This window comes from Sphaeramia orbicularis, chromosome 24, assembly GCF_902148855.1.
Source record: "Sphaeramia orbicularis chromosome 24, fSphaOr1.1, whole genome shotgun sequence".
Classification (NCBI taxonomy): domain Eukaryota; kingdom Metazoa; phylum Chordata; class Actinopteri; order Kurtiformes; family Apogonidae; genus Sphaeramia; species Sphaeramia orbicularis.
Window position 1 is genome coordinate 24,727,568 of NC_043979.1, and position 14,095 is coordinate 24,741,662.

The following is a 14,095-nucleotide window of genomic DNA, read 5'->3' on the forward strand; positions in this document are numbered from 1 at the left end:
AGTGGAATTTTCTGTCAATGGTTTAATGGTTCAGGCTTTACAGGGTTAAGAATAAGAATTCTTGTGGTAATATTAACTTATAAGGATTTATTGTTTGCATAAATTAGAAGTAATTTAAAGGCTACTGAGGGAAAGGTGTAAATGGTGGCGTAGTTATAGAGCAGGGGTTGGCAACCTGTGGCTCCGGAGCTGAATGCGGCTCTTCATCCTCCTTGTTATGGCTCCCTTTACTGTGGTCAAGCCAGCCGCTAGCGTTTTTCGACAATTACGGTAGATGAGCTGCATTAAGCAAATCTGCCTTCCGGACAACAAAAGTAAGGCTCGTTTATGCTCTACGTTGAAGACGCAGACGGATACGGACGGAGGGTTCTGTCCGTCCTTTGTATATTACTCATGTAAATCTGTCCGTTTTCCGGGAGCTTGCGGATGTGAACCCAGACGGAGAATATGGAGCAGTACAACTGGGAACTGTGGAGGCAGTATCGAGTTTTAAAGAGAAACATTTCCATAAATAGCGATACTTTTCATAGAGTGACTGTATGAGTATGAGTACTGTGTACTTTTGGAGTAATCCTACAACAGATTCCCTTCCAAACTACAAAAGTGTGTTTTTTCATCTGAAATAGGCTTTAAGACTAAATTCAATGATGAATAAAATTATTTTTTCTCATAAGTACCTCATGAATTTGATATATTTGGTATTAGCACTTCATATACTATTAGCACAAATACAATGAACTACTTTTACTGTGTACTTTTGGAGTAATCATACTCAAAAATCTCTTCCAAGCTCCAAAAGTGTTTGTTTTTTCATCTGAAATAGGCTTTAAGACTAAATTCAATGATGAATAAAAAAATTTTTTCCAATAAGTACCTCGTGAATTTGGTATTTTTGGTATCAGTACTTCATATACTATTAGCACAAATACTATAAAATACTTTTACTCTGTACTTTTAGAGTAATCATACTCCAGAATCCATTCCACACTGCCCTTCTGTTTGTTGTGTTCAGTGGTTGCAACAGATAAAATGTAAAAGAAGATCAAAAATTTTAAACATTTATAAGCTCTGTATTTTTTGCTGCTCCAGACAATTTTTTTTGGTGGAAGAGGGGGCAAAATGGCTCTTTTGATAATAAAGCTTGCAGACCCCTGTTATAGAGTATACGGAGCAGAATGATGCATTAAGTGCTTTATAGTTACAAATAAAAAAACAATATGCTACTTATATGTATTGTAGGTAATTAATGGTGAATATGTCCCACTTAATATAAAGTCCCCTGAAGTCCACTACAGTTACTAATAAATTACAATCACATTTTTACTGCCAGAAGACCTCATCTGCACAGACTATAGACTCCTCCTCATTGCCCACCTACACTCCAATGTCCATACACACTCCCAAGTCTAAAAAACGTGACTATACACAATTGACCCCACTCCATAATTCCCATCATGCGAATAGAGCTGACAGTCTTACATTCAGAGCCAGTGTCTTGACGACTTGATTCACTAAACGAGGCAATTGGGAAGAGTGGCGGTCTGGAAGAGTTCCATCCAGGCAGGATAAGAGATAGTTTGGAGAGTGGAAATAGGCCCATAGTCAATCCACTTAAAGGAGGATTAATGCTACAGGATCGACGTGTGGTAATGCCCACCACATTCTCTGACTACTACGGTTTTTGTTAAATGCCGTTACCGTCACTAGAGATAAATGGAATGACCCTTTCTGCCAGCTCTCACTGTGGGATCTGAGAGGAACATCTTATATTATTAGGAGATCAGATATAACCGCTGTGCAGTCCAACTCTCCTGGTGCAGGTGTAAGGTTTCATTCATAGTGACTTAGGAATGTTTGAGGCTATCGTCTGTGATTTGTTTTATTGTATTACATTTCCTAGCTGTGAATTATAGATCTTCCCTTTGGGTCTGTATAGGTTTCTTGTCTTTCCTCTGTTGCAGATGATCCCACTGTGCAGGGCCTGGACAAGTCCCGGCATCTACAAACAGGAGAGATGATCATAATTGTGGTGGTTCTCGTCATGTGGGCAGGTAGGATTTTACACATATGTCACGATAACTCTAGACATGGATTTATACTTTGATTAATAGGCTGATGGTAGTCGCTTTTCCATTGACCCTCAAATTGTGCAAATATAACTTGCGCATAAAAATTGACCTAATGGAAAAACAACAATTTTGCCGAATGTCTCATTTTTTGATTAAAAGTTTTTGCGCTGGCAAGAGATGGTTTTTTGGGTGTAGCACAAATGGTATGTCACGCAAAACTACAATGGAAAGACCTTTTTTAGCAACTAGAGTCAGGTGGATTAAAAAAACGGATGTTGATGGACATTACAACAAGCGAAGAAGAAGAAACGTGTGTGTATGTGCATGTACATGTGGACACAACAGGAAACCCAATCATTTTTTAATTTAGTATGAGGGGTAATATACAATAATAATGAATATATCTGTAAATCAACACCGTATTTATGTTCGTCGCCATTTTTATGGATTGACTTCTTGTGTCATCTCGTGATAATAAATTAACAAATCATCGCATTTGTGATTTAATGGAAAAAACGACATTACGCACTTCTGTTTTTTCACATTTAGTAAATATCGGTAAAGTTTTGCGCAGATGTCCAATGGAAAAGGGAATATTGATGATAATATGGTCTAATATGTGAAAATCTTACACGTGTTCAGATGTTACTTAGTAGATGTTACAGTTGCTATCACTGGGGAACTGATATAAAAATCCTGCATAATAAGCTACAAGTTAATGGAATATTTCTAATGTACATGCCTTTTGTTGACATTTATTGCCAGCCTCAGTGACTACAGCTGCATTTGTTAAACGCAGAAGGTTTAACATTGAAGATTTTCAAGACCTTGGAGTTCAGAACTATTCAAATAATGTATAAAGCAAAGAATAACTTACTGCCAGGTAATATTCAGGAGATGTTTTGTGAAAGAGAGGGAGGATATGATTTAAGGGGAAAGCTGAATTTAAAGATTCATAAAGTGCATCATAAAGTTTGCTGTATTGCCATCTGGGGAGTAAAACTGTGGAACAAATTGATCTTTGGAGATAAAACAAATATCAAATATAATTCAGTTTAGAAAAAGATATGAAGAATTGATTCTTGGAAGGTACAGTATTTAATAATGACTATGAGGGCTGTTTGTTTTTGGATAATGTTGTATTGATAAATGTACTGTAATAATTGAAGAACATTGTTGAACTGTTGATGTCTGTATGAATGTACTGCCATGATCATATTGTTGTGCATAACTCAATTACTGTATTATGTAGTAGTTGTGGGTTGAATGCTAAATTAACCCTTAAAGACCCAATCATCCCCCTTTAACATAAACCATTTACTGATATAAACTGTTTAATACCTGTTGATCCACTAATCCTATCAATACCTGTAAATAATTGGTGTAAAATGCAGTTCGTGTTTTTTTCATGGTTATCAGATATGACCCATTTGGACGTTCAGAGGCTCCATAGTTACCATGGAAACACTGCCATCTTCTACAACATTGATTCACCAGTAAAACCCATGGAGTTTGATCAATGACGCTGGATTTATGTTCAGTTAATGATAGATCTGACTGAAAAAGTCACTTTTTTTTTTTTTTTTTTTTTTTTTAAGTTTTCTACGGAAGCGTATTGCATTCACAAAAAAAAATAATTTCGGCTCTGTTTTTCTGAATTAATGAGATAATTATCTCATAATTACGAGAAAAAATAAGTTAAAAAAAAAATCGGCGCTGTTTTTCTGAGTTTATGAGATACTGTTTCCTGAAAAAAAAAAAAAAAAAGCTCTGTTTTTATGAGTTTATGAGATACTGTTTCCTGAAAAAAAAAAAAAGCTCTGTTTTTATGAGTTTACGAGATACTGTTTTCCGAAAAAAAAAAAAAAAAGCTCTGTTTTTATGAGTTTACGAGATACTGTTTTCCGAAAAAAAAAAAAAAAAGCTCTGTTTTTATGAGTTTACGAGATACTGTTTTCCGGAAAAAAAAAAAAAGCTCTGTTTTTATGAGTTTACGAGATACTGTTTTCCGAAAAAAAAAAAAAAAGCTCTGTTTTTATGAGTTTACGAGATACTGTTTTCCGGAAAAAAAAAAAAAGCTCTGTTTTTATGAGTTTACGAGATACTGTTTTCCGAAAAAAAAATAAAATGTGGCTGTGTTTCTCTGTCAGTGGGACAGTGGTCCCTGGTCCAGGCAGGAGCTCCTTCTATCTGTGCTGCTGAAAGCTTCTCGGGGGAGCGTGAAGTTGTTTCCGTTCTCGTAACCGGTTCCGATTACGGATCATGGAACTAGTTTCGTTCACAGAAATCAGAACCAAGCCCCGCTTCGTGCACGGATCAAGCCCTTCAAGCACACCGGCGCTCGGAGCCTGTAACCCGGCTTCCTGACAGGGCACGACCGCGGTGATGGGAGTTGGCATTAATGAAGTCAAATAAAATGACATTCACCAGCATTAAAGAAAATATACACAGCAGAAGAGTGCAAATGTGGATTCATTTATTTGTCAGACCTGATGGAAAGCATTAGTCAGAACTAGATCCATGGAGGAGCGGCTTGGTGTACCGGTTCGTCCCCCCTCCAATAACTTTCCATCAGGTCCAGGTGGACAGCTATCCGCTCCCCGGTGTGTAAGCCGGACTGGAGCGGGTGGACGGAGCAGCTCAACTCGACAGAACCCCGGCGCTCGGAGCCTGTAGCCCGGCTTCCTGACAGGACAGGACGCGGTGATGGGAGTTGGCATTAATGACTACCACTACTACTAGGACTCCTGCCATGGGGCGGGTGTCCCGTCCCGGTGCATTGGGCCGACCAGGTGAACCAGTGTTTTCCATGGCTGGTGGTCTTGTGCCAGCTGCTCTGCGTCCTCCATGGTAACTCCATGTTGTCGGAGGTCGCCTGCAATGACGTCGAGCCATCGGGTGCGGGACTTGCCTTGTGGTCGTTTCCAGTCTGCGGCCTTTGGGTCAAACTGAAGGATGGCTCTTGTTGGATGGTCAGGAGGGAGGCGGAGGACATGACCGAACCAGCGGGGGCGACGTTGCGCGGCCAGGCTGGATGCTTTGGGCTGGCGTGTGCGGGCTCCAAGCACCTGATTGGAAACCCGCTGGGGCCACCTGATGTTTTCGATGGTTCTGAGAGCCCTGCTATCAAAGCCATCTATTCTGGCAGCCAGAGTCTGGTTTAAGGGCCATGTTTCCGAGCCATAGAGCAGGATGGAGAGGACGGCAGAGTTGTAGATCCGGAGCTTCGTCCTGCGTGAGATGGTCTGGTTCCGCCACAGTGGTTTCCAGAGAGACATCAGAGCTGATGCTGCCAGGGCTCTTCTGCGGGTAATCTCTGGTTTTAGGTCCCCGTTGTCTGTCATCACCCCAGATACACAAAGCTCTTGACAGGTTCTACAATGTCATTACTAAGCTGCAAGGGAGGTGGATCTGGCCCATCACTGACATGCATGAGGTTGGTTTTTGTCCAGTTCACTTGGAGGCCAAGCTTCTGTGCCTCTTCACTGTAACTGCCCAGAGCATCTGTCAGCTGACTGTAGGATGTGCTGAGCAGGATGGTGTCAGCAGCGTACTCCAGGTCCTGGCATTAATGAAGTCAAATAAAATGACATTCACCAGCATTAAAGAAAATATACACAGCAGAAGAGTGCAAATGTGTATTCATTTATTTGTCGGACCTAATGGAATGCATTAGTCAGAACTAGATCCGTGGAGGAGCTCTTGGTGCCCCGGTTCACCCCCCACCCCCATAGCTTTCCACCTGGACCTGATGGAAAGCTGTCCGGGGGTGGGGGGTGAACCGGGACACCAAGACGCATATTTTCTTTAATCATGGTGAATGTCATTTTATTTGACTTCATTAATGCCAACTCCCATCACCGCGTCCTGTCCTGTCAGGAAGCCGGGCTACAGGCTCCGAGCGCCGGGGTTCTGTCGAGTTGAGCTGCTCCGTCCACCCGCTCCAGTCCGGCTTACACACCGGGGAGCGGATAGCTGTCCACCTGGACCTGATGGAAAGTTATTGGAGGGGGGACGAACCGGTACACCAAGCCGCTCCTCCATGGATCTAGTTCTGACTAATGCTTTCCATCAGGTCCGACAAATAAATGAATCCACATTTGCACTCTTCTGCTGTGTATATTTTCTTTAATGCTGGTGAATGTCATTTTATTTGACTTCATTAATGCCAACTCCCATCACCGCGGTCGTGCCCTGTCAGGAAGCCGGGTTACAGGCTCCGAGCGCCGGTGTGCTTGAAGGGCTTGATCCGTGCACGAAGCGGGGCTTGGTTCTGATTTCTGTGAACGAAACTAGTTCCATGATCCGTAATCGGAACCGGTTACGAGAACGGAAACAACTTCACGCTCCCCCGAGAGGCTTTCAGCAGCACAGATAGAAGGAGCTCCTGCCTGGACCAGGGACCACTGTCCCACTGACAGAGAAACACAGCCACTTTTTATTTTTTTTCAGAAAACAGTATCTCGTAAACTCATAAAAACAGAGCTTTTTTTTTTTTTCCGGAAAACAGTATCTCGTAAACTCATAAAAACAGAGCTTTTTTTTTTTTTTTTTCGGAAAACAGTATCTCGTAAACTCATAAAAACAGAGCTTTTTTTTTTTTTTTCAGGAAACAGTATCTCATAAACTCATAAAAACAGAGCTTTTTTTTTTTTTCGGAAAACAGTATCTCGTAAACTCATAAAAACAGAGCTTTTTTTTTTTTTTTCCGGAAAACAGTATCTCGTAAACTCATAAAAACAGAGCTTTTTTTTTTTTTTTTTTCGGAAAACAGTAACTCGTAAACTCATAAAAACAGAGCTTTTTTTTTTTTTTCAGGAAACAGTATCTCATAAACTCATAAAAACAGAGCTTTTTTTTTTTTTTTTCAGGAAACAGTATCTCATAAACTCAGAAAAACAGCGCCGATTTTTTTTTTAACTTATTTTTTCTCGTAATTATGAGATAATTATCTCATTAATTCAGAAAAACAGAGCCGAAATTATTTTTTTTTGTGAATGCAATACGCTTCCGTAGGTTTTCTCTGTTTTTGATATAATAACTCAACTTTACTCAGAGCTTTTATGAACATCTACATGATCAGTGAATGTTGGAAAATACCAGATTTTTCTCTGAAAAAACACAAAATACAGAAAATAATATTACAATAAATGGTGATAAATCACTAAAGGATGGTTAAATACAGAGAAAAATTCATTTGGGAATGACCACAAATGTTACACTGGGACCTTATGGGTTAAGAAAAACGTATTGCTTCATTGTGAATTAAGTTGATAAAGATGTAAGTATTTGGTGTAAAAGTATTTGAGGGGTAGAATCAAATAAGTTTATACTTCTTCCTACTCCTTTGCAACCATGCAAATTTAGACTTATTTGTCCTTAAAGACAGATTCTGTTCATTTAAATGTTATTTTGTTTTAGTTTTATTTTGTTTCTTTGCATGTCCTAAATAAATAAATTGACTTACAAATCAATAAGCTATAAATCAAAGTTCAGTCGACCAAGACAACACCCAGATGATCCCGATTAAATGAAACTCCAAAGCCCAAAGTGACTGTCACTCAGAAATAAGGCTGACAATTTGGAGCATCCCCTGGGATTGTTTCTGTTTTTTTCTACAGTCATGTCAAACCAACATCACACTTCCCTGAGCGTTCTCTGTATCGTAGCTTTCCCTCCAAGTATAAATTCATGCTCCTTTGAGGAAGTCAACTGAATAATGAAGTGTTGAGGCACAATGAGAAGTGGCATGTCTGACAGGCTGCCAGGAGGAGGGGTGCCTGCCTCAGTGCAACAAAGTGAGATGTTAAATAATACTAATGAGGAGAACCAAAGTAACACAGAGGATGTGAAGTTAAGAAGTCAGTGGTTAAGAAAAATATCTTCATGTGGTGTGTTCATGCTGCTCATTTGCAGGCACTCTAGTCTTATTCATTCCATCCTCAAAATGACAAAATATAGGTCTAGAAAATCAAAATGTTATATTTTCTGTATTTGTGTTTTCCCTTTTACAACATAATGTTTAGGGGGAGGAGTATAATATTCATAATAGACATATTTCCTCAAAAATGATAATGGTTGTATTTTCGTTACTTTAGAGTGAGTTGTCAAGTTCCATCATGTATCCAGACAAGTTCCAAACTGCTGCCTCCTCTTCTTTTATTTTTGCGGTTTATTACATTTAGCGTCTAGCATTTAGATGCAACTTCTGTCATTTACAATCTATGGCTAGAATCAATATCCCCTGAACCCAAAAATCCCATGACAAAAAACTAAAAACCTACTGACTCTCCTATTGCTGTAATAGGTAATTTCACATGATTGTTTGTGGCCACTGCATGTAAGGGTACAGGCTAATAATTTGGTCGCAAATGGAAGCTTCGCCATTAGATGTCTGTAAATGAATGAATTAGATCGACCCATAGACTGTACTTTGTTTGTGGAGGAAATGTGATGTCACCCATTGATAGAGCTGTATATCAGAAAGAAAAATATGTTTTACTAAATAAACATAAACATGTAAAGTCTGACTCAAGAGAAAATCCAACTCCGAGTACAAAGTTCTGGTTCAGCCTGATATTTTACCAATAGAGGAAAAATTCAGTGATGGACCACCTGATCAGTTATTAGTGGGTCTAAATGAATCCAGAATGACTCCTGGACAAAAAAATATTGAATAGTTTTAGAGAGATATTAAATGTAAATGAAAGAAAGCCCACATCAGCAACTTCAAGATAGTTCCAGATTGGCTTCATTTTTTCTGATCAAAGTAAACTGAATAATGAGGGTGTTTTTGTCTACTTAGTGTATCTGAGTTAAGAAAAAAAAAAAAAATCTTTCAAAAGCTAAGTAGGCTAGGGTTTGGGTCATCAAAACACAATAATGCCCAACTTCACTGTAAAGTTATTAAAGGTATTGTCTTACCCTGTAATAAATTCAAAACAGGCTGCAACATCGACATCACACATCGGCACCAAACAGGCTATGACATATAGCTATAACGGATATTACAGAGCACTTATACACTGCATAAATAATAATTCGTTAGTTAAATAAATTACAACTCAGTATTTCATACAGCTCTGTTTCTCATTAGCAGGAACTCTACCATGGGATTCTTAATTTTTAATGATATCATTCTCATATAAATTCATAACCTCTGTGAAGCAGGGACGTTAATTGTGAGCGTACAGTACTTATCCAAACTGGAGGCAGAGCTGCATCTGGCAGATTGCAAAATGCAGCAAAGCAAACTCCAAGGAGAATTATTGTCTTCCAAGCTTTCAGATAAAGGCATAGCCCTCATATTCCCTTGGGAGTAGAATTCCATTATACACATGGCCTATCAACATGCTCAGTTAGGGGAAGTGGTGACACATCTGTGAGTGGCAGTTGACGCCTCCTGACTAAATCCCTGTCCTCATTGTGTGTGTGTTGGTGTGTGCCCATCTCTCATCTCCTGGCAGCTGTTATTGCCCTCTTCTGCCGGCAATATGACATCATCAAGGATAATGACTCCAGCAACAATAAGGAGAAGGCCAAACCGTCATCAGAGAGGAGCACGCCAGAGCACCACAGTGGAGGACTTCTGAGGAGTAAAGTGGGTACATCCCTGAATTCAGACTCAGATCAGAATCACATCAGATGTTTTAATGTCCTGTTAACCAGTGAAAATGATGCACTGTCTTAATAATCATTTAATAAGAATCATTTTGTTGCTGCAAAAGTTTTTAAATGTTAAAGATTATCTCACTTTATTATCCTCGTAGGAAAACTCAGATTTTTACCATTCTAATGCACATAACACCTAGCATTAGCACTTAGTACATTAGGAGCCGTGAGCTGCCATTGAAGGTGCTCAGGGACCAACTCCAGATCTCCATCAGTACCTTGGAAACTGAAAAAAGAATTCACTTATGTTTACCTGTTTTTAATGGCGAGGGATACTGGGGGACCGGGAGGAAACGTAATGGTACAGGCTGAGCAGAGAAAAGGTCGGAGGCAAATAGGTTAAAGTCCACAAGAACAATCTGTACCCAAGGATCAGAAACAGAGCAATATGGGACAGAAGTACAAAAGGGAAATGACAAAAATCAAAGTCACCAAACAAACCAATCATACAGGGGAGACAATAGACAATCTGTCATGGTAAACATACATTTATATACTGGAATAAAAAAGACACAGGTAACACACTGAGGTGGAGACAGTAATTAATTAAGGAGGGAAACACAAGGGAAGTGAAACAAAAACATACATCAAATACCAATTCACAAAAACAGCATAGCAGGGAATATATATATTTAACCCTCCTACCAGTCTGAAAACTTCTTTGATTAGACAGAATCCTATATTATGAAGTAGATTTTCTACAGCCTGAAAACACAGAGAATGAGTTGATAACACTCAGATAACTTGAATTACAATATGTGGTAACACTTTATAGTAATGGTGTACAAATTGTCATGAATTCATGCATGAAAAAGCATAATTTTCATTATTTAGTTAATGATGACATCACTTTGAATTCAATAGAACACATTTATTCTGCTGTGTTTCTTTGGGTTGTCATTTGTAACAGCAAAGTTAACATGACCCATACATGAAGATGATGAACATGCTGAATAAAAGATGAATCATGATTATTCAGATATCTTATTTAATACATTAGTTAATGCATCAGTGTTTCATTAATTCATGCAAGACTCATTATTACTTCTCGTACATTACTGATGATTCATGATATACCACATGAATTAATTCATGTTTTGTTTTTTTTCCCCATGCATGAATTAATGCATGGATTCATGATAATTTGTGTACCGTTACTGTGAAGTGTTACCCAATATGCTGCAAGGCAATTATGATTTTTTTTGCCTGGAGTGACATAAAAACACCAACACCACAGCTTCAAGTCTACAAGAGCAATATGAGACAAAAGTACAAAGGGAAATGACAAAAATTAAGTCACCAAACAAACCAATCATACAGGGGAGACAATAGACAATCTGGCATGGTAAACATACATTTATGTACTGGAATAAAAAAGACACAGGTATAACACACTGAGGTGGAGACAGTAATTAATTAAGGAGGGAAACACAAGGGAAGCAAAACAAAAACATACATCAAACACCAATTTACAAAAATAAAACTAGAAACAGAAAAAGATTCAAAATAAATGCAGAACCATCACAGGAAATGAGATGGAAAGAACAGACAAGATAGGTGTGAGGAGGAAGTGCTAACCACTACGCCACATACCACTAATACGATTAGCAAACATAATTTACACACGGCTGCACAAAGCATGTATGCTTATCCCTGTTCTGTCTATCATATGTTCACAATGGTCAGTAGTTTTTTGTGAATATTAATGAAATAATTGTCTGAACTCATCAACCACTGATTAATTAAATATTTGAACCCCAGATTAGGTTATATTAAATGCTTACACTGCAAAAAATCTGAATGTTACCAAGTGTATTTTTCTCATTTCTTGTCAAAATATCTCATCACACTTAAAATAAAACATAATCACCTAATGAGTAACTTTTCAGTGAGATATAAGAACTTATTTTTAGACAATAGATATGGAAAATCTCATTTCAAGATCATTTTCACTTGTTCCACTGGCAGATTTTTAGTTTGAATTAAGCAAAAATCTGCCAATGGAACAAGTGAAAATTATCTTGGTAAGATTTCTTGGAATAACATTTTCAAGATCTATTATCTAAAAATTAATTATTATATCTCAATAAAAAGTTACTCTTTAGGTGATTATGTCTTATTTTAAGTGTGATGAGATATTTTGACTAGAAATGAGAAAAATACACTTGGTAAGATTTAGATTTTTTCCAGTGTAGCATTTACATAGATGAACATCTCTACTTCAGGTGGCCATCGTCTCTTTTAGCAATCTAGAATAAAAGTATATCAAAAAGTCAACAGCTGCATAAAAATGATATAAATTATGATATATATTGACACTGAAAAATTGAGAATTCTACAGCCAACACTACTAGTGCAAAATACTTACAAAAACAGGCAAATACAGGCAAAGGAGACACAGATTATAGGAATACAGATAATCAATGCTCTAGAAAATGTAATGCAGCTAAAATTCCAAAGTCTATGCCTTGAAAAATGTAAAAATACTTTTTCTGTGTCTCAGTGTTTGTGTGAGACATGTCTTAAAACAGTAACAGACAGTCAGGCATCTGTAATGAGGCCTGTGCCCGTTGATAAACAAGACCATTTGCATCATCGGTGATGACCTAACAAAGATCACTGCTAAAATTAACTAAGGGGCAAAGTTGTAGGATTTCTAATTGCACTGGCTTATCTCTTTTTCCAGTCCTCATTAGGTGGGCGGATATTGATGAAGTGAGGTTTCTGTAAGTTTTGATTCAGACCTGACAAACAGCCAATTACCCTGGACTCTTTAATCTGTTTAGTTTCAAAAGAAAATCCTTAATGTGTTTTTAACAATAGAAACACATTAACCAATGTGTGAAGCAAATAATTTGTCTCTTGATACAAGTTTCAACTTTTATACCAAAATCTTGCAGTGGCCAGCAGAAATTTGGATTTATTACCTCTGCCAGGGAGGTTATGTTTTCATCGGCGTTTGTCTGTCTGTCTGTCTGTTTGTTTGTTTGCAAGCTAACTCAAAAAGTTATGGATGGATTTTGATGAAATTTTCAGGAAATGTTCATACTTGCACAATGAACAAATAATCAAATTTTGGTGGTGATCGGGGGAGGGGGGGGACGATTGATCTGCCTTGGTGGACGTCTGCGCTCTCCAAGTGCTTTTCTAGTTGTGTTTGTATCACTGATTCAGCTGGGACAGTGCATTTTTCTTATGTTACCAAATTATCGCCTCATTGCAAGAAAACATAAGGTGGTAATGTATTTTTTTTGTGTCATCTTTTACAGTTTCACCCCTCTGTACCATCTATCAACATCATTGAAGTCTGAGAAGAAGGAAGACAAAGCTCTCTTGTTTTGTCAATGCATTTTTAACTTTCTCTCTAACTTTCTGAGGGAAAAACAGACAGAATATGTGGTTTCGTGAGGGATTCATCTGTGAAGAGGAGTGACTCGGACAGAAAAGACTCACACATACATGTACAGTATTTGTAGGAAAGCAACAGTAAATTTAAAAACACTGCTACACACAAATACACACATGTTGCAGTAGCTAGCAGAAACCTCCTGCAGGTCGTTAGAACATAAATGAATGTTAACCCATGGTACAGTTAACATTTACGTCTTTGCCGGGTGCTTTGTATGTTATTGCAATACAAGACACAAAAAAGTTATCATCTCTGGGAAGCCTGTCTCCATGATTTTAAATACGCAGTGTATTTTTGATAATGGCATGTGCAATTAGATACCATGTTTGTGTTATAGGCAATTAAATCTAAATACTTCATTGTTTTTCCATTAAAAACTCTGATATGCTGCCTAATTGAGAAATGTATATTGTTATCTACCTGCTGTGAGCAGCTAATAGGAGAGGAAAGCAACCACATGTATCATAAATTCATTTTAAAGACCAACAGAGACCATTTCTTAATTATTCACATTAAAACACCATTTGATAACACTGTATTTTTTTCATATTACACATATAACAAGCATTGTGACTATATGATACATATCTCATTCATTTACTTAATAAAGTTGCATGCAGGTCATTTGCTTGTAGAATAGCATTTGATGTGTATTCAAAGTTAGATGCCAAAATGGAGAAATAAAGAACAATATATTATGAAAAGATATAAATGCTTTGCTTGATCTTTTTTGCTGCTCCTATCTTTAATCACACAGCATTTAATTTTAGTCCTTGTACACTTCCTGACAACTACATTATCTGAAGTGTGAAATAAACCTTCTTTTAAATGCCCAGTTACTAATTTCAGCTAATGTAATGGACTTACTCATACTTCCACTGTATGCATAATGGACTTCCACACAAAAAAAGCTCATCCAAAGTCCCGAAGGTGCATTTTGTATATT

General features: G+C 37.8%; 1 protein-coding gene across 1 annotated transcript in view; it reads left to right on the plus strand.

Annotated features, from left to right (window-relative positions):
- fndc4a (fibronectin type III domain containing 4a) overlaps positions 1–14,095 on the plus strand; it is a 36,783-nt gene extending 22,688 nt beyond the window's left edge. The window contains exons 4-6 of the mRNA XM_030129237.1: positions 1,962–2,051; positions 9,536–9,669; positions 13,010–14,095. Of these exons, the coding sequence (XP_029985097.1) occupies positions 1,962–2,051; positions 9,536–9,669; positions 13,010–13,051 (266 nt within the window). The 3' untranslated portion in view covers positions 13,052–14,095. The remainder of the gene's footprint in view (positions 1–1,961; positions 2,052–9,535; positions 9,670–13,009) is intronic.